The sequence below is a fragment of the Salvelinus alpinus genome, chromosome 10 (genome assembly GCF_045679555.1).
Source record: "Salvelinus alpinus chromosome 10, SLU_Salpinus.1, whole genome shotgun sequence".
NCBI lineage: Eukaryota > Metazoa > Chordata > Actinopteri > Salmoniformes > Salmonidae > Salvelinus > Salvelinus alpinus.
In genome coordinates this window covers 21,640,349-21,660,039 of record NC_092095.1, presented here as the reverse complement: position 1 = coordinate 21,660,039, position 19,691 = coordinate 21,640,349, and the positions used below count along the sequence as shown (strand labels likewise).

Genomic DNA, 19,691 nt, shown 5'->3' with positions numbered 1-19,691 from the left:
ACTGTCCAACTATCTCCTCTATTTATAATTTGCCTGGTGTGTTTTCATATTACAGAGTACCCTACAAAATGAATGAAATGTCATTTATAATAGGATGTGACAACAGATATTAACATATTGCAATTTATGCTAATGCATTCCTTTCATTCAGAAAGAAACCTGTGTATTTTGTGTTTGAGTATGCTGTAGAAATTCATTGATATATTTGCAATGCTGTCCAAAGTGTGCATTTACGGCTATGTATTCACAGTAAATAAACTTGATATGATGCAGCTCCATATTCTAACTCAGTTGTTTTAAATACTAGGGGACTCAGGTGAGTCATTGAACACACATTCAATTTCTGTACAGTCCAATGGATGTTTTTAATGACAAGATATTGTAAAACTGTTTGAAGGAAAGCATCACTTAAGTATTACTTAAGTATATAAAATATAATTTTGCCCATATCAGACTTGTTTTTTAAAATTATATTATTTACTATCCCCGAGGAATAATAATCTTTGCACAGGGGGCCTTTATTGTGAAATGTGACGGAAACAACCCGGAAGTTATTTCCTGTCGTCCCACACGTGTGTTTACACGCGTCTACACCCGTAAGTTTAGCCTGTCAGTTAAAATTTGTTATCTGAATTATTGACGAATACTTTATTCTGGTGGTCATGTCTTTATGAGAAAACTTGCATCCAATATTGTCTATGCCTGGGTCACCTCTCTAAAATATTTACTTTGACATCACGTTGGGTCATCATTTATGAGCTAGCTAGTACGCAGCTAGCTAGCTTGATGTACAGTAGCATGTATCGACACATACATTAATAATACACAGATACCCAGCGGAAATTCCATGTTCTGTTGTAGCAGCATTTATCATAGACGAGGAAATGCATAGTGAACCTTCATTGTCATCTTGCTACATTTCAACAAAGTGCATCCGGTGATTGTGTGGTCCTTGGGATGATATGTTAATTCCACTAGCTATTTTCTATTCCTAGATGTTACAATGTCTGATGCATTCAGCACCAACAGTGAACTGGTTCTTCAGCGCGTGCTGGACGTGACACCAGAGAAGGATGTTCACTGTGGGAATCTAGATGAGCATTATCAGATCAAAGCGACATGCCATTTCATCAATGATCATCAGTTCAAAAAGGTATGAGGATTCAACAACGCAGTTGTGTGTGTGTGTGTGTGTGTGTGTGTGTGTGTGTGTAAATTATGAATCATTTGTGCTTTAGGTTGCCTTGCAATTTCCAGATGAGGTGCTGGTTGATTCAATAGCAATTGCTGCAGAGATCGAGAAGGGAACCAAAGCAAAACTATTCATCCTTGGAGACACGTCCTATGGCAGGTAGGAAAACATTGTTGTGTTATTATCAAAAACATGAAAGTGATAGAAAATTTAAACATATTTAATTATTTCTTATTGAATGAGACTAGTGCATTTTGTGGTTTGGGGTCAGCCAGAATGTTCTGGAGTGGGTGTACAGCAGCTTGGTGGAGTGCATCCTCACGTTCAATATGACAGTCTGGTATGGTAATCTGAGCGTGAGGAGCAAAAGCAAACTGACCAGAATAGTTAACACAGCCATCAAAGTAATTGGTCGACCACAGGCACATTTGAGCATTCTGTTCCACAAGGCAACCAAAAGGAAGACACTGGCTGTCGTTGGCGGCCCATCCCACCCGCTACACCCTCAGTTCGAGAGGCTTCCCTCTGGCCGGCGCTTCAGAATGCCCATGGCCAAGAAGAACGTGTTTTAACATTAATTTGTCGGATTACTAAATGCAAAGTAAATTGTATCGGTATATGTACTTATCTATCTAGTGCAGTTGGGACAGTGGTCGGCTGTGAGTGAATGTATTAATATCCTCTATGTTGTTAGTGTATGCAGCATGATGGACTGACTGGTTTAAATGTGTCTGATGTGAGAATGTATGTGTAACAGTTTTAACTTTACGTCCGTCCCCTCGCGAACCAGGGACCCTCTGCACACATCAACAACTGACACCCACGAAGCGTCGTTACCCATCGCTCCACAAAAGCCGCGGCCCTTGCAGAGCAAGGGGAACCACTACTTCAAGGTCTCAAAGCGAGTGACGTAACCGATCGAAAAGCTATTAGCGCGCACCACCGCTAACTATTTCACATCCGTTACACTCACCCCCCTTTCGACCTCCTCCTTTTTCCCCCCGCAGCAACCAGTGATCCGGGTCAACAGCATCAATGTAACAGTTTCACTTTAGTCCGTCGCCCCGACCCGGGCGCGAACCAGGGACCCTCTGCACACATCAACAACAGTTACCCACGAAGCGTCGTTACCCATTGCTCCACAAAGGCCGCGGCCCTTGTGGAGCAAGGGGAACCACTACTTCAAGGTCTCAAAGCGAGTGACGTCACCGTTTGAAAGGCTATTAGCGCGCACCACCGCTAACTAGCTAGCCATTTCACATCGGTTACATTCACCCCCCTTTCGACCTCCTCCTTTTCCGCAGCAACCAGTGATCCGGGTCAACAGCATCAATGTAACAGTATAACTTTACGTCCGTCCCCTCGCCCATACCCGGGCTCCTCTGCACACATCAACAACAGTCACCCACGAAGCGTCGTTACCCATCGCTCCACAAAAGCCAGAGCAAGGGGAACCACTACTTCAAGGTCTCAAAGCGAGTGACGTAACCGATTGAAACGCTATTAGCGCGCACCACCGCTAACTAGCTAGCCATTTCACATCCGTTACATATGTGATTGATTATTTTAATGGAAGGTGATGCCAAAGAAAAATGTCCATCTGGGATGGACAATAAAGTTTTATTCTGTTCTATTTGCAAGCATTCTTTTGGCCATTATTTGTTTAATCATTTGACATTCACCACTATAACCTTATTGTCAATACTCTTGATATTTCCAGTTGTTGTGTAGATGAAGTTGCAGCAGAGCATGTGGGCGCAGACTGCATCGTACACTACGGGAGGGCTTGTCTCAGCCCATCCAGAAGACTCCCTCTGATGTACGTCTTTGAGAGGAAACCTGTGGTCCTGGAGACGTGTGTCTCCTCCTTCAGAGAGCTATACCCCAACAGACAGAGTCACGTCATCCTCTTGTATGATGTCAACTATGATCACATTAATGGTAAGCCTTTCAGCTTCACACAATGACGTATGTCCCTTTTGCCCCATTGTGTGAATGTTTTTTAAGCCGGGTAACTTTGAGTTTGTGATATCCTAACAAAGGAATGTGAGCGATTTATACTTTTTCCTCAGGTTAATTTGCGACATAGTTTTAGAAATATATTAAAACGAGATATGCGTTTCAACATATTTTAGCAATTTACTTAATACTGGTTTATAGCATGATAATGTCTCTCCTCAGACGATCTTCTGGCGCTGCTGTCCTCTGAGTATCCGAACATTGTCGCCTCAACCCTTCACGTGGACGGAGAACTTTGCTACAGTCACGGAGAAACACATGGACAACACAATGTCAGCAGTTCTCAGTGTCAAAACGGTGATCAAGTCGTTCACCAGTTCGGAAGGCAGTTTGTCTTGAAATGTGGACAGACCATTGAGGACTACAGTGTGTTTTTTATCGGCCATGAAGGTGCAACCATGACAAACTTCATGATGACTTGGAACCGCTGCTCTTTCTGCTCTTTTGACCCTGTAACAATGACAGGTCGGACTGAGTCGATCAGTATCAACAAAGCTTTGATGAAGCGATATTACGCAATAGAGAGGGCAAAGGATGCCAGTGTGGTGGGCATTCTTGTGGGTACACTTGGCGTGGCAAACTACCTCACCATCATCGAGCAGCTGAAAGAAACCATCCACAGAGCAGGGAAAAAGAGCTACATGTTTGCCATGGGGAAACTGAATGTGGCCAAACTGGCTAACTTTCTTGAGATTGACATTTATGTACTGATCGCATGTCCTGAGAACTCTCTGTTGGACTCCAGTGAGTTCTACAAACCGGTCGTGACCCCCTTTGAAATGGAGGTGGCCTGCAACAAGAAAAGGGAATGGTCAGGAGAGTACGTCACAGACTTCCGCGATCTGCTTCCAGGTAGGATCTGATTGACATTGATTTGTTCCTGAATTAAAGTTTTGTGAGGAAGAATAGACCTGGTGTTTTACTGTGTGTATCTTAGCCTGGTCCCAGATCTGTTTGTCATCATGCCAGTAGTTGGCATGACAGTACAAACAGATCTGGGACCAGGCCATAGGTATCAAGACTAATAGTAAAACCTGCTGTAGGTGGATCTAAGCATGTGGCCTTGGCGAACCCTGACGATTTCGAGGATGGTGATGAGACTGATGTCTCCCTCGTCACCGGAGCTTTACGAATGACCCGCTTCTCGTCCAGTGAGCCAGTGTCTTCGTCACGCGACTCCTCACTCGTCCTACGGAACCAGGCGCTCACTGTGGCCAATGCTAACACAGCTGGTACGATATATGGGAAGAACAGACATAAATATCTAAAAACAGGCAAAATTCACAGAATTGTGACAGGCTCTGTTGGGTTGGGGTTTAAACTCTACTCTGGGATTGCAAGTCCATTAATAAAGATGCTGTTGAGTGGTAACTTTTCTTGAGTTACAACTTTCATAATTTCCTCATCTGTTTGTTTTAGCCACGTTCCTGGCGGGTCGTAGCTGGCAGGGACTGGAGCAGAAATTGGGAGAAACACCGGTGGTGAAAGCATTAGAGGGAAGGAAAGGCATTGCCATTGCCTACGAAGAGGAGCCGACGATTGACACGGACTATTGATCATGAAGGCACTCATCACATCCAGATTATTAGTCCATTGCAAATGTTTTACATATAATATCAATCAATATATTATGTTGCTTCATAGCTCAACAGTTTCCAATTTAAGTTATCAATCTTCTGACAAATTTAAGGCTTTATTGCATAACTAAGCTATATCAGGTGCATTATATTCACGCGAGTCACGTCAACATAGACACGTCAAAACTGCTACACTGAAGTGTGTCATGGAGGGAGAACTAGAAAGCACATACCTTTTTGTTATATTGATGCTTTTTTGAAGCATACGTATATAAACGTTTATAGATCAGTTGCGTCTGAAAAAAGAAATGCCTGTCAAGAAATATGCAGCTAGTGTAGCAGTGCTTTGAATGTGATGAATGTCACAGTATAATAGAAGTTTAACTGTTTTTTAAATGTAACAGATAGAACGTCGAAAATGTGAGACCACTTGCTTGGACTTAAATGCACTCATCACTGTTGTGAATACACATAATTATTATTATTTATTCAACAACTTTTTGCTCTGTACTGTAAATCACAAATGAGATATACAAAAGAGATGTATTCAAGTTGTCTGATTTTTATTTTTTCATTAAAATCAATATAGGCTATATATAGGTCAATATAGGCTATTTAGATCAGTCATAGTTTAAATTAATTGTGCTCTGTACACGCATACCAAAGGTCTTAAAACTGGAACTCAGAATAGTCTATGGCTATATAACCAATGTTTAATTTGTTTAACAATGACATAAGAAAATAACTTAGCAGAACTACATTTTTCCTGAGGAAACTGAATTTTTGGTGTCCGATGCATACACATAACAAATAATTAAAAACATACTACTGCATTACATTCAAATGCGTAGAAAACCAGGGCATGCTTGATTTGTGCCTGCCAAAACAGTTATTAAACTTCATACTTTAACAATAACATCACACAAATCAGTAAATATCAGCCTAGTGAAGAAAAGTCCTTGCTTAGGTAATTACTTTTCTGACTTAAATGTCTTCCCTCAACGTAAATGTAGAAATCTGACTTTGTGTCTATGCTTTTGTATGTTTTTCTTTGATGACTGTTGGTTGACGGTATCCAGAACAAAGACAAAGTAGAACAAATCCCACAATCTCGACAGTCATTGTTCCTTAGCCTTTTGTTCTGATCATATTATTTATCTTTCATGGGAACTTCTTCCACAAAGGAGGCTGGGAATATGCCAATCTTCCCGTTGCACTGTCCCTCAAACCAATCTTCATTGACTGAAAATAAAGTAATGAAAATGGGAGTTCTGTATTTTAAGACCACAGTAGGTTACAGCTCTTCCAGGATATCATCTAATAACAGGATAATAAACACTGACAACAGATTTCTGCATTGTTGAAATGGTGCCCTGCATGAGAGAAATTAGCTCACCTTTGGAGAGAAGTAAGATGGTATCTCCTTGATGGAACTCGAGGTCCTCTGGAGTTGAAGACTCGTAGGAATGAAGGGCCATCAGTTGAGTCTGGCTTTGCAGCTGCTCACTCATACCCTGTAGTGTAGATTACATGAAATAAGGGAAACAAGTACACATGATGACATCTGTCAGCACTAAGTTGTATATCCCATACACTCATTTTCTGGGAGTTGACTATTACATTTGTAACTTAAAAGTCTACACATCAAACAACTTATGACATTAAATACTGTATATACTGTACGACCACATTACCTCCTTGAGATCACACCACAATGTTAGACGACCATTGTGGACACGGCTCCAAACATCTTCCATCCTCGTGTTCTCATCAATCACTATTTTACCAGAATCTATGTGTGCATAGCTTGAGAAAAAACACGAAATCCCTGAGCTTGGTTTTGTAACAGAAATTAATGTTGAATTAAAGTTTTGAAGCTAATGTTTAAACAGTGCCATACCTCAAGGTGATTGCCATGGCAGGAAGGCCCAATTTGTTACTGATTTTCTCCAGAGTGGTTGTGTAGGGAAGTCCAGGCACCATGCAGATTGCTATGGTGTATGTGAAGTGCACTTTCACTACACACAGTGATGACTCTTCAATCTGGCAATACTAGGAAATTAAATACATGTACAATTATATTTTAAATGTGTACACGTAGAGTACTGAAAAACAATTGGTATCTACGCTGGATATTACATACTGTACATTTTTTTGTTAATGTATTTAAATCTATTTTATATAATTCTCATACCTCTGTTTCTGTGTCCCCAATGCTCTGATTTTCAGCAGCCAAAGCTGTTACAATAATACCCCCCAAAAAGTAAAGTTATTTGTTGCATAGCAAATAATTAAAATGTTAACTATACAACATATTTTTACATAACAGATCTTTACCAGATTTTCTTTGAGGTCTATTCGGTGGTTCTCGTCTAGGTGGCGCTGGGATGTCATCCTTGTCTGTCCCATCCTACAAGAAAGCAATCAACCCACGTAGGAGGAATCAATTAACATAGCAATTGAAGGGTAGGCTTTATTTTACCAGAATTTTGGGGATTGCAACTTAAAGGATTTTCAATTTGTTATAGCTCAGCATTGACACACACAGGTGTTAGAGTCAATGCCATTTTGTGATGAGGAAAAAACACAAAATAGATGGTAGAAATGTACCTGATCTTGCTTAGATGTTAAGGTTATTTCCAAACGCTCCAGGAAATTATAAGGAACAAGTCCCCTCTAAAAATGTAAAGGTTAAATTAATTCACTGAACGCATAGTATATATCTTTTTCAATCAAGTGTCTATCAGCATAATGAGAACAATAGATGCACATTTTTAATTCAAGCATTTTTTTATGTAATAACTAATCATACTCTTTCATTGAAGATGACAGATGCCCAGTTGTCTTCACCGCTGTTCAGCACAAAGACGATATTGCCAGGCACCACAGCTAACTCATCACTTGTCTCGGGGACAAACTCAAAGAGGACAGTGTGAGGCTCACCCTCCTCCAGAGCCCTGTGGGGGGCGACAGAGATATCCTGCATTGATATCCGGCACTGTTTCTTCATGCTAACGTTTTAGCATTTTTGGCACAAATGCCATTCAAGTCATGGGACCAATATTAGCATTTTCCACGCTTTGTTGAGCTTCACAATCAATTTAAAATACTTTCGGATGATTTGGACATGATGCGCAAAAAAGTATTCTATAGCTCCCATGACATGAATGGGATTTGTGCCACAAATGCTAAAATGTTAGCATGTGGAAATAATACTAGGGAAACTAAACCAAAGCATGGATTGCCGTCATACCTTGTCCATAGACTGCTTACAGGGTAAGGAAACCAATTTGTAATTTGGGTGAACTATTCCTTTAAACTCTGGCAATCATAACAACCAAGGGCTCAATTCAATCTGTAGCGCTGAATGTTCCCAAGTTAACGGAGACTGCATTCGTGGTAAACGCATATGTCGTCTCAATCGGAAATTAGCCTAACTTTAAATTTAAATCGCAATATAACGCTGAACTTCCGTGATTCGGATTGAATCGAGCCCTAAGTGTCAAACCAGCCCCACAGTCTGCTAGAATTAACATCAAGAGCACATTAACTTTTACCTCAGAACTTCAGGCGCCTTTGGTCTGGTAGGAACCTCTTCAACCTATTCTCACCATAAAAAATAGCACATCCCATTACACTGAATATTCTTCAATCAATTTTTCCATTTTAATTGTTGATAGTTTGTGTTTTAATTATTGATCGTTTAAAAAAAGTGGTTTATCATTTTTAAGGCACTATTAAAACATCACATCAAATCATATGTTACTTCACCTGTGGCTGTAAAGGAGCAAAGCCAGAGAACTCATCCTGGAAGACGATGGAAGAAACAACCTGAGGATAGAGAATAAAGAGGTTCAACATGAAACAATACTTTATGAAATGCCTACTGATAAAGTGCCAAATAGCTATCCTAAAGAAAAACCCAAGGCTATTCCCAACAAATGTAAATTGCACATTTCAACCCAAGTAATTGACATGCATTTGATAGACACATCTACAAAGTTGCAACATGTTGCCTGTTTAAGATACAGTGCCTATAGAAATTCTACACACCCTTGAACTTTTTTCATATTTTGTTGCATTACAAAGTGGGATTGAAGTGTATTTCATTGTACTTTTTGGTCAAAGTGAAAAGGAAATTCTGCAAATTTGTACAAATTAATAAAAATAAAAAAACGAAAATATAGTCGTAAGTATTCACACCCTTTGTTTAGGCAATCATATATTAGTTCAGAACTAAAATTTGGTTTAAAAAAATCACAGAAGTAATTTTTTAGAAAATGTTATTTCACCTTTATTTAACCAGGTAGGCCAGTTGAGAACAAGTTCTCATTTACAACTGCGACCTGGCCAAGATAAAGCAAAGCAGTGCGACACAAACAACAACACAGAGTTACACATGGAATAAACAAATGTACAGTCAACACAATAGAAAAAATCTATATACAGTGTGTGTAAATGAGGTAGGATAAGGGAGGTAAGGCAATAAATAGGCTGTAGTGGCGAGGTAATTACAATTTAGCAATTAACACTGGAGTGATAGATGTGCAGAAGATGAATGTGCAAGTAGAGATATTGGGGTGCAAAGAAGCACAAAAAATAAATATACAATATGGGGATGAGGTAGTTGGATGGGCTATTTACAGATGGGCTATGTACAGGTGCAATGATCTGTGAGCTGCTCTGACAGCTGATGCTTAAAGTTAGTGAGGGAGGTATGAGTCTCCAGCTTCAGTGATTTTTGCAATTCGTTCCAGTCATTGGCAGCAGAGAATTGTAAGGAAAGGCGGCCAAAGGAGGAATTGGCTTTGGGGGTGACCAGTGAGATATACCTGCTGGAGCGCGTGCTACGAGTGGGTGCTGCTATGGTGACCAGTGAGCTGAGACAAGGCGGGGCTCCACCTAGCAGAGACTTGTAGATGGCCTGGAGCCAGTGGGTTTGGCGACGGATATGAAGCGAGGGCCAGCCAACGAGAGCATACAGGTCGCAGTGGTGGGTAGTATATAGGGCTTTGGTGACAAAACGGATGGCACTGTGATAGACTGCATCCAATTTGCTGAGTAAAGTATTGGAGGCTATTTTGTAAATGACATCGTCGAGGATCGGTAGGATAGTCAGATTTACGAGGGTATGTTTGGCAGCATGAGTGAAGGATGCTTTGTTGCAAAATAGAAAGCCGATTCTAGATTTAATTTTGGATTGGAGATGCTTAATGTGAGTCTGGATGAAGAGTTTACAGTCTAACCAGACATCTAGGTATTTGTAGTTGTCCACATATTCTAAGTCGGAACCGTCCAGAATAGTGATCTTGGACCGGCGGGCAGGTGCGGGCAGCGATCGGTTGAAGAGCATGCATTTAGTTTTACTTGCATTTAAGAGCAGTTGGAGGCCACGGAAGGAGAGTTGTATGGCATTGAAGCTCATCTGGAGGTTAGTTAACACAGTGTCCAAAGAAGGGCCAGTAGTATACAGAATGATATTGTCTGCGTAGAGGTGGATCAGAGAATCACCAGCAGCAAGAGCGACATCATTGATATATACAGAGAAAAGAGTCAGCCCGAGAATTGAACCCTGTGGCACCCCCATAGAGACTGCCAGATGTCCGGACAACAGGCCCTCCGATTTGACACACTGAACTCTGTCTGAGAAGTAGTTGGTGATTCCATATAAGTAGTTATATGGAATCACTCTGTGTGAAAGAATAGGGGGTGAAATTATTTTTAGAATGACTACCCCTTCCTCAGTCTCCCATACAGTGTCTTCAGAAAGTATTCACACCCCTTGACTTTTTCCACATTTTGTTGTGTTACAGACTGAATATAAAATTGATTTAGTTGAGAGTTTGTGTCACTGGCCTGCTACACATAATACCCCAGAATGTCAAAGTGGAATGATGTTTTTTTGAAATGTTTACAAATTAATTAAAAATGAAAAGCTGAAATAAGTATTCAAAAAAAGTTCTTAATAAGTGACATAATAAGTTGCATGACTCACTCTGTGTGCAAAAATAGTGTTTAACAAGATTGTTGAATGAGTACTTCATGTCCTCACCCCACACATACAGTTATTTGTAAGGTCCCTCAATCAAGCAGTGAATTTCAAACACAGATTCAACCATAAAGACCAGGGAGATTTTTCAATGCCTCGCAAAGAAGGGCACCTATTGGTAGATAGGTCAAAATAAAATAAAGCAGACATTGAATGTCCCTTTGAGCATGGTGAAGTTATTAATTACACTTTGTATGTTGTATCAATACATCCAGTTACTACAAAGATACAGGTGTCCTTAATAACTCAGTTTCCATAGAGGAAGGAAACCGCTCTGGGATTTCACCATGTGGCCAATGGTGACTTTAAAACAGTTACAGAGTTTAATGGCTGTGATAGGAAAAAACTGAGGATGGATCAACAACATTGTAGTTACTCGACAATACTAGCCTAATAGACAGAGTGAAAAGAAGAAAGCCTGTACATAATACAAATATTCCAAAACATGCATTGTGTTTGCATTAAGGCGCTGAAGTAAAACTGTAAATAATGTGGCAAAGAAATTAAGTTTATGTCCTGAATAAAAAGCGTCATGTTTGGGGCAAATCCAACACAACACATCACTGTGTACCACTCTTCATATTTTCAAGCATGGTGGTGGCTGCATCATGTTATGGGTATGTTTGCCATCAGCAAGGACTAGGGAGTTATTTAGGATAAAAATAAACAGAGTAGAGCTAAGCAGAGGCAAAACAAAATCCTAGAGAAAAACCTGGTTCAGTCTGCTTTCCAACAGACATTGGGAGACAAATTCACCTTTTAGCAGGACAATAATCTAAAATACAAGGCCAAATATACACTGGAGTTGCTTACCAAGATAACATTGAATGTTCCTGAGTGGCCTAGTTACAGTTTTGACTTAAATCGGTTTGAAACTCTATGGCAAGACAGAAAATGGCTGTCTAGCAATGATCAACAACCAACTTGACAGAGTATGATTAAGATGAATGTGCAAATATTGTACAATTCAGGTGTGCAAAGCTCTTAGAGACTTAACAATAAAAAAGACTCACAGTTGTAATCACTGCCAAATGTGATTCTAACATGTATTGACTCTGGGATGTGAATACTTATGTAAATGAGATATTTCTGTATTTTATTTTCAATAAATTTGCAAACATTTCTCTAAAAACATGTTTTCACTTTGTCATTATGGGGTATTGTGTATAGATGGGGAAAAAACAACAATTTCATCCATTTTGAATTCAGGCTGTAACACAACAAAATATGGAATAAGTCAAGGGGTATAAATTGGCTACTTTCTGTAAGGTCCCTCAGTCAAGTATTGAATTTCAAGCACAGATTCAACTACCATGACCAGGGAGCTTTTCAAAAGCCTCATAAAGAAAGGCAGTGATTGGTTGATGAGTAACAATAACAAATCAGACATTGAATACATCTTTAAGCATGGTCAAGTTAATCATTATGCTGTGGATGACTTATTAAACCACTCAGACAATCAAAGATGCAGTCGTCTTTCTGAACTGAGCTGCAGGACAGGAAGGAAACTGCTTAGGGATGTCACCATTGGCCATTGGTGATTAAAAAAAAAAAATGCTACACAGTTCAATGGCTGTGATTGGGGAAAACTGAGGATGAATCAACAACGTTGTAGTGACTCCACAATAATGACCTAAATGACAGAATACGAATATTCCAAAACATGCATATTTATATAAAAAGGCACAGAATTAATACTGCAAAAAAACACGACAAAAGAATACACTTATTTTCAAGCATGGTGGTGGCTGCATCATGGTACGGGTATGCTTGACATCGACAAAAACTGGGGAGTTTCTCAGGATAAAAAGAAGCTAAGCGCAGGCAAAATACTAGAGGAAAACCTGCTTCAGCTTTACACCAGACACTGGGAGAGGAATTCACCTTTCAGCAGGACAATAACCTACAACACAAAGCCAAATCTACGCTGGAGTTGCTTACCAAGAAGACAGTGCATGTTCCCAAGTTACAGTTTTGACCTAAATCTGCTTGAAAATCTATGGCAAGACTTGAAAATTGCTGTCTAGCCATGATCCCCAACACCTCGACAGAGCTTGAAATACAAAATAATGGGCAAATATTGCACAATACAGGAGTGCAAAGCTCTTATGAGACTCACCTTTATTTTTTATTTTATTTACCCTTTTTTCTCCCCAATTTCGTGGTATCCAATTGGTAGTAGTTACAGTCTTGTCTCATCGCTGCAACTCCCGTACGGACTCGGGAGAGGCGAAGGTCGAGAGCCATGCGTCCTCTGAAACCCAACCTAGCCGCACTGCTTCTTGACACAACACACATCCAACCCGGAAGCCAGGCGCACCAATGTGTCGGAGGAAACACCGTACACCTGGCGACCTGGTCAGAGTGCACTGCGCCCGGCCCGCCACAGGAGTCGCTAGTGCGTGATGAGACAAGGATATCCCTGCTGGCCAAGCCCTCCCTAACCCGGACGACGCTGGGCCAATTGTGCGTCGCCCCATGGACCTCCCTGTTGCGGCCGGCTGCGACAGAGCCTGGGCTCGAACCCAGAGTCTCTGGTGGCACAGCCTTAGAACACTTCGCCACCCGGGAGGCCATTTCACCTTTATTTAACCAGGTAGGCTAGTTGAAAACAAATTCTCATTTACAACTGCGACCTGGCCAAGATAAAGCAAAGGAGTTCGACACATACAACAACATAGAGTTACACATGGAATAAACAAACATACAGTCAATAATACAGTAGGGAAAAAAGTCTATATACATTGTGTGCAAATGAACTAAGATAAGGGAGGTAAGGCAATAAATAGGCCATGGAGGCGAAGTAATTACAATATAGCAATTAAACACTGGAATGGTAGATGTGCAAAAGATGAATGTGCAAGTAGAGATATTGGGGTGCAAAGGAGCAAGATAAATAAATAAATACAGTATGGGGATGAGGTAGTTGCATGGGCTATTTACAGATGGGCTATGTACAGGTGCAGTGATCTGTGAGCTGCTCTGACAGCTGGTGCTTAAAGCTAGTGAGGGAGATATGTGTCTCCAGCTTCAGTGATTTTTGCAGTTCGTTCCAGTCATTGGCAGCAGAGAACTGTAAGGAAAGGCGACCAAAGGAGGAATTGGCTTTGGGGGTGACCAGTGAGATATACCTGCTGGAGCGCTTGCTACGGGTGGGTGCTGCTATGGTGACCAGTGAGCTGAGATAAGACGGGGCTTTACCTAGCAAAGACTTGTAGATGACCTAGATGATACTTATCTAATGAAGGTATATTAGTGGTTTTAGGTTTTTATTAATCTTTTAAAAAATATAGAATTTTTCTTCTACTTTGACATTACAAACTATTTTGTGTAGATCGTTGACGAAAAATTACAACTAAATCCATTTTAATCCCACTTTGTAACACAATAAAATGTGAAGAAATCCAAGGGGGGTGTTGACTTTCTATAGGCACTGTATGTTTAATTTTGAGAGAGAGATGAAATGGATACCTTGGCCTTGCCCAGGTAGTCCTTCTTCTCCAGTTCAGCCACGTAGTTCTTGTTTGGCTTGAACAGAACTTTCGCCGGGACCTCAACTGGCTCAAACAGCTTCTGCTTCTAAAGGAGTAACAGAGGATTTACAAAGGATCACCAACTTTGTTGAACACTCAGACACAGTGAAAATGCATAATAACTGATACACTTTTCACACTACTGAGCCGAGCTGCCTGGCTTGGTTACTCATCCACTATAGTTGCTGGAACGAACAATGTAAAAAAGAACAATCCAAGCCAGCACAGTATGGTTTGGGTTGACATGATAATGTGAAAAAGGCGTAATGGAGAAGGGCCACTGACCAGGATGCACTCCAGACCTCTGTCAATGTGGCTGAGTTTGGCCTCAGTCCTGAGGTTCAGAGCTGTCAGGAGGGTCTCTTTGGCTTTTTCCCACTGACCCAGCTGAGCATGGGCCAACGCCATGTTGTGCAGTACCTGTGGGAGTGATACCAGTCAGAAAAAGTGTTGTTGTTGTAGTAAAACTACAGCTATACAGCACTTCCCCCCCCAGGTTTCAAAGTGCTTTACATTGAAACACCCACCTATGCACTGCAGCTATTGTTCTCTGTGTGTACATACTGTGATGTTGGAACAGGTTGCTGTGCAGACACTAAAATACACATAATATATTCAACATCCAATTATTGTTACATTGGCAAGACTTCCATCATATCTTTATCTGGACTCACCTCACAAGCATATAATTTGTATCTCAGACCAAGAGGTTTGTAGTCGATCAGCTGGTTCCCCCTCAACTCCCTGAAGGCATGTTGGAAATCAGCAAAAGACTCCTCATACCTGCAGGCAAAATGAAGAGAAATCCATACTTAGAAACAAAGGGTTCCAAAAGGGTTCATTGGCTGTCCCCATAGGATAACCCTTTTGGTTCAAGGTAGAAACCTTTTTGGTTCCAGGTAGAACTATTTTGGGTTTCATGTGGAACCCTCTGTGGAAAGGGTTCTGCATGGAACTCAAAAGTTTTTTTTACCTTGAACCAAAAATGGTTAGCCAAAGGGTTCTTCTTTAGGGACAGCCAAATAACCCTTTTAGGTTCTAGATATAACTAGTTTTTTCTAAAAGTGTATGTTTGTGAATTGATTATTCATTTTAACACACCATTTGAAAGTATGGGATTATTTTTTAAATATGTTATTATAATACATCCAATCACATCCCATCCCTAATATGATAGATTTATCTTGCCTCTCTTTTTTGTAGAATGTCAATGCCCTTTGAAAGAATGCAACAGCCAAGTGTCCATCCTTTCCGATACTGCCATCGAAAGCCTGCGTGATATTCAGAAGAAACTCAGTGACTTCCTCCCAATGAAATAGTAGGCTACCACAAGTATTGTGTACTATAACGGCACTTCCCCTTTTTCTGTGACTTGCATTTTTGGGAAAATAACATGTCATTACAATGTGATAGTAACTATTAACCTTAGATACAGTCTGATTTCTTTAGTAAAACAGGGAAAGAGAGGATTGTCTTTCAAGAATGATGAAAATTGGTAACAACTGCCATACCTTTTCAGCTGCATCTAGGTTCTTATTAATCAAATGTAGACAGCCAATGTTGAAAAAGATTTTGGAGTTCTTTTCCTGGATGTCCAGAAATGTTCCAAGGGAAGCAGCAGAGTCCCCCCGTTCGAAACAGGCCACTGCCTCATCCCACTGTTTTAGAGTATTCACAAATGACATTGTTCCAAATCAGGGAAATGAGCTACAGTGATCTGGAGAGATGAGAACAGTGGAGCCACTCTTCGTAGACTGACACATTTCTCACAAGGAGGTAGGCAGGAAGTGTGATGATGACATGATTTTTTTTTCACCAGTTCATGGTGTTGGCTACAACATGGCTAAAGATAGTATTTGAAATAAACATGTGTTTGGTGTCCATGCAAAACTGCTCTGGGCTCTAAACACATTTGTATTTACTTTATTTAACCCTATTTAACTAGGCAAGTCAGTTAAGAACAAATTCTTATTTACAATGACGGCCTACCGAAAGGCAAAAGGCCTGCGGGGACGGGGGCTGGGAATAAAAATGTAAATATAGGACAAAACACACATCACAACAAGAGAGACACCACAACACTACATACAGAGAGACCTAAGACAACAACACAGCATGATAGCAACACCACATGACAACAACATGGTAGCAACACAACATGGCAGCAGCACAACATGGTAGCAGCACAAAACATGGTGCAAACATTATTGGGCACAGACAACAGCACAAAGGCAAGAAGGTAGAGACAACAATACATCACACGAAGCAGCCACAACTGTCAGTAAGAGTGTCCATGATTGTGTCTTTGAATGAAGAGATGGAGATAAAACTGTTCAGTTTGAGTGTTTTTTGCAGCTTGTTCCAGTCGCTAGCTGCAGCGAACTGAAAAGAGGAGCGACCCAGGGATGTGTGTGCTTTGGGGACCATTAACAGAATGTGACTGGCAGAACGGGTGTTGTATGTGGAGGATGAGGGCTGCAGTAGGTATCTCAGATAGGGGGGAGTAAGGCCTAAGAGGGTTTTATAAATAAGCATCAACCAGTGGGTTGCGATGGGTATACAGAGATTACCAGTTTACAGAGGAGTATAGAGGGCAGTGATGTGTCCTATAAGGTGGCAAATCTGATGGCCAAATGGTAAAGAACATCTAGCCGCTCGAGAGCACCCTTACCTGCCAATCTATAAATTACATCTCCGTAATCTAGCATGGGTTGGTTTGGCAGCTGGGGTGAAAGAGGAGCGATTACGATAGAGGAAACCAAGTCTAGATTTAACCTTAGCCAGCAGCTTTGATATGTGCTGAGAGAAGGACAGTGTACCGTCTAGCCATACTCCCAAGTACTTGTATGAGGTGACTACCTCAAGCTCTAAACCCTCAGAAGTAGTAATCACACCAGTGGGGAGAGGGGCATTCTTCTTACCAAACCACATGACCTTTGTTATGGAGGTGTTCAGAATAAGGTTAAAGGCAGAGAAAGCTTGTTGGACACTAAGAAAGCTTTGTTGTAGAGCGTTTAACACAAAATCCGGGGAGGGGCCAGCTGAGTATAAGACTGTGTCATCTGCATATAAATGGATGAGAGAGCTTCTACTGCCTGAGCTATGTTGTTGATGTAAATTGAGAAGAGCGTGGGGCCTAGGATCGAGGCTTGGGGTACTCCTTTGGTGACAGGCAGTGGCTGAGACAGCAGATGTTCTGACTTTATACACTGCACTCTTTGAGAGATTTAGTTAGCAAACCAGGACAAAGACCCCTCAGAGACACCAATACTCCCTGCCGGCCGACAAGAATGGAATGGTCTACCATATCAAAAGCTTTGTCCAAGTCAATAAAAATAGCAGCACAACATTGCTTAGAATCAAGGGCTTTGGTGACATCATTTAGGACCGTTAAGGTTGCAGTGAAACATCCATAACCTGAGCGGAAACCAGATTGCATACCAGAGAGAATAGTATGAACATCAAGATAGCCAGTCAGTTTTTTCCAACACTTTTGATTAACAGTGCAAAATAGAAATTGGCCTATTGGCCTATAACAGTTAGGATCAGTCCTTTAAATAAAGGACGCACCGTGGCTACCTTCCAAGCAATGGGAACCTCCTCAGAGAGGAAAGACAGGTTAAAAAGGTCAGAGATAGGCTTGGCGATGATAGGGGCTGCAACCTTAAAGAAGAAAGGATCTAAACCATCTGACCCATAAAATGTTTTAAGTCTATAGGCACTGTAGTAGTATGGAGTTAGATATCTGCCAAAGGGTTGAACGCAATGAGTTAAAAGTTGTATTTTAAGAATTTCCGACAATACGCCAATGCTAAGGGCTGTTCTTATGCACGACGCATGCACGACGAGTGCCTGGATACAGCCCTTAGCTGTGGTATATTGGCCATATACCCCCAAGGTGCCTTGTTGCTATTATAAACTGGTTACCAACGTAATTAGAAGAGTAAAAATAAATGTTTTGTCATACCCGTGGTATACGGTATGATATACCAGCGCTTTCTGCCAATCAGTATTCAGGGCTCCAACCACACAGTTTATAATAATGTTTAGACAGAGCGTTGGGGCTGTTTACACATTTCTTGTGAGCGTGAGACAGGTATGAAAACGGATGTTGCTGCATGCAGTAGAATGCATTGACAGTCCTGACATGGGCTAGGCATCCTACAGCCAGCTCGGCACCAGCTACTTGTACCAAGAACAGAGATATCTCTAGGCTGTCTTCTTGAAGTAGCCTAGGCCCAGTGATCTTCAACTGGTGTTGGAGTAGCCTAGGCCCAGTGATCTTCTGCTGGTGTTGAAGTAGCCTAGGCCCAGTGATCTTCAAGATGGATATTGGTAGCCTATGCATGTGGCATGGAGTGGGAAAACAAAACAAATACCTGTGTTTTGTTTTCCTATGTATTTAATCCCCACCCTACAGGCCTGACTTCCCCAGCTCGGCTAATCAATTATTTAGTGTCTCAGTTCCGTGGGCATAATATGCATAACATATTAAAATCACAATATATGCGTTTATATATACATTCACCTGACAGTTAATTAGGAAGGTTACACCCATCTTGTTAGGAAGGCTACATCCACCGGGTCGGACCCGCCTTTGCCTCCAGAACAGCCTGAATTATTTTGGGCATGGATTCTACAAAGTACCGGAAACGTTCATTGCTCAATTGGTACCAAGGGACCTAAAGTGCCAGGAAAACATTCCCCACACCAGTACACTACCGCCACCAGCCTGTACTGTTGACACCAGGCAGGATGGGTCCATGGACACATGCTGCTTACGCCAAATTCTGACTGCCATCGGCATGACGCAACAGCATTCGTCAGACCAGGTGATATTTTTCCACACCTCAATTGCCAATGTTGGTGATCGCATGCCTACTGGAGCTGGTTCTTCTTATTTTTAGCTGATAGGTGTGGAACCCGATGTGGTCGTCTGCTGCAATAGCCCATCTATGACAAGGATCGACAGGTTTTGCGTTCCGAGATGCCATTCTGCACACCGCTGTTGTACTGCACCTTTATTTGTCTGTTTGTGTCCCACCTGTTTGCTTGCACGATTCTTGCCATTCTCCTTCGACCTCTCTCATCAACTAGCTATTTTCGGCTACGGGACTGCCTCTGATTGGAGGTTTTTTGTTTGTCGCAACATTCTCGGTAAACCCTAGACACTGTCGTGCGTGAAAAACCCTGGAGGGCGTCCGTTTCTGAGATACTGGCAACTATGATCATACCACACTCAAAGTCGATTAGGTCACTCGTTTTATCCCATTCTAACGTTTAATTGAACAGTAACTGAATGCCTCGATGCCTGTTTGCCT

General features: G+C 41.3%; 2 protein-coding genes across 3 annotated transcripts; one reads left to right on the top strand and one right to left on the bottom strand.

Annotated features, from left to right (window-relative positions):
* The first annotated feature begins 520 nt into the window (after positions 1–520).
* Positions 521–5,339, top strand: LOC139531703 (2-(3-amino-3-carboxypropyl)histidine synthase subunit 2-like). 2 transcript variants are annotated; one of them, XM_071328403.1, is made up of 7 exons: positions 521–596; positions 996–1,153; positions 1,239–1,351; positions 2,913–3,133; positions 3,374–4,063; positions 4,255–4,443; positions 4,631–5,339. In XM_071328403.1, exons 2-7 carry the CDS (start codon positions 1,004–1,006, stop codon positions 4,765–4,767), a joined length of 1,500 nt encoding a protein of 499 aa, XP_071184504.1. In that variant the 5' UTR covers positions 521–596; positions 996–1,003; the 3' UTR covers positions 4,768–5,339. The 2 variants fall into 2 exon arrangements, with proteins under 2 accessions (XP_071184504.1, XP_071184505.1); XM_071328404.1 differs by having other exon boundaries at positions 574–609.
* LOC139531702 (neutrophil cytosol factor 2-like) lies at positions 5,331–16,135 on the bottom strand. Its single transcript, XM_071328402.1, has 15 exons — positions 15,882–16,135; positions 15,559–15,641; positions 15,045–15,153; positions 14,656–14,790; positions 14,309–14,416; positions 8,560–8,619; positions 8,346–8,389; positions 7,601–7,745; positions 7,399–7,464; positions 7,126–7,198; positions 6,983–7,026; positions 6,689–6,840; positions 6,483–6,594; positions 6,185–6,302; positions 5,331–6,030 (listed from the first exon to the last, which is right to left on the bottom strand). The coding sequence occupies exons 1-15, from the start codon at positions 16,053–16,055 to the stop codon at positions 5,939–5,941; spliced, it is 1,515 nt and encodes a 504-aa protein (XP_071184503.1). The 5' UTR covers positions 16,056–16,135; the 3' UTR covers positions 5,331–5,938.
* Between the last annotated feature and the right edge of the window lie 3,556 nt (positions 16,136–19,691).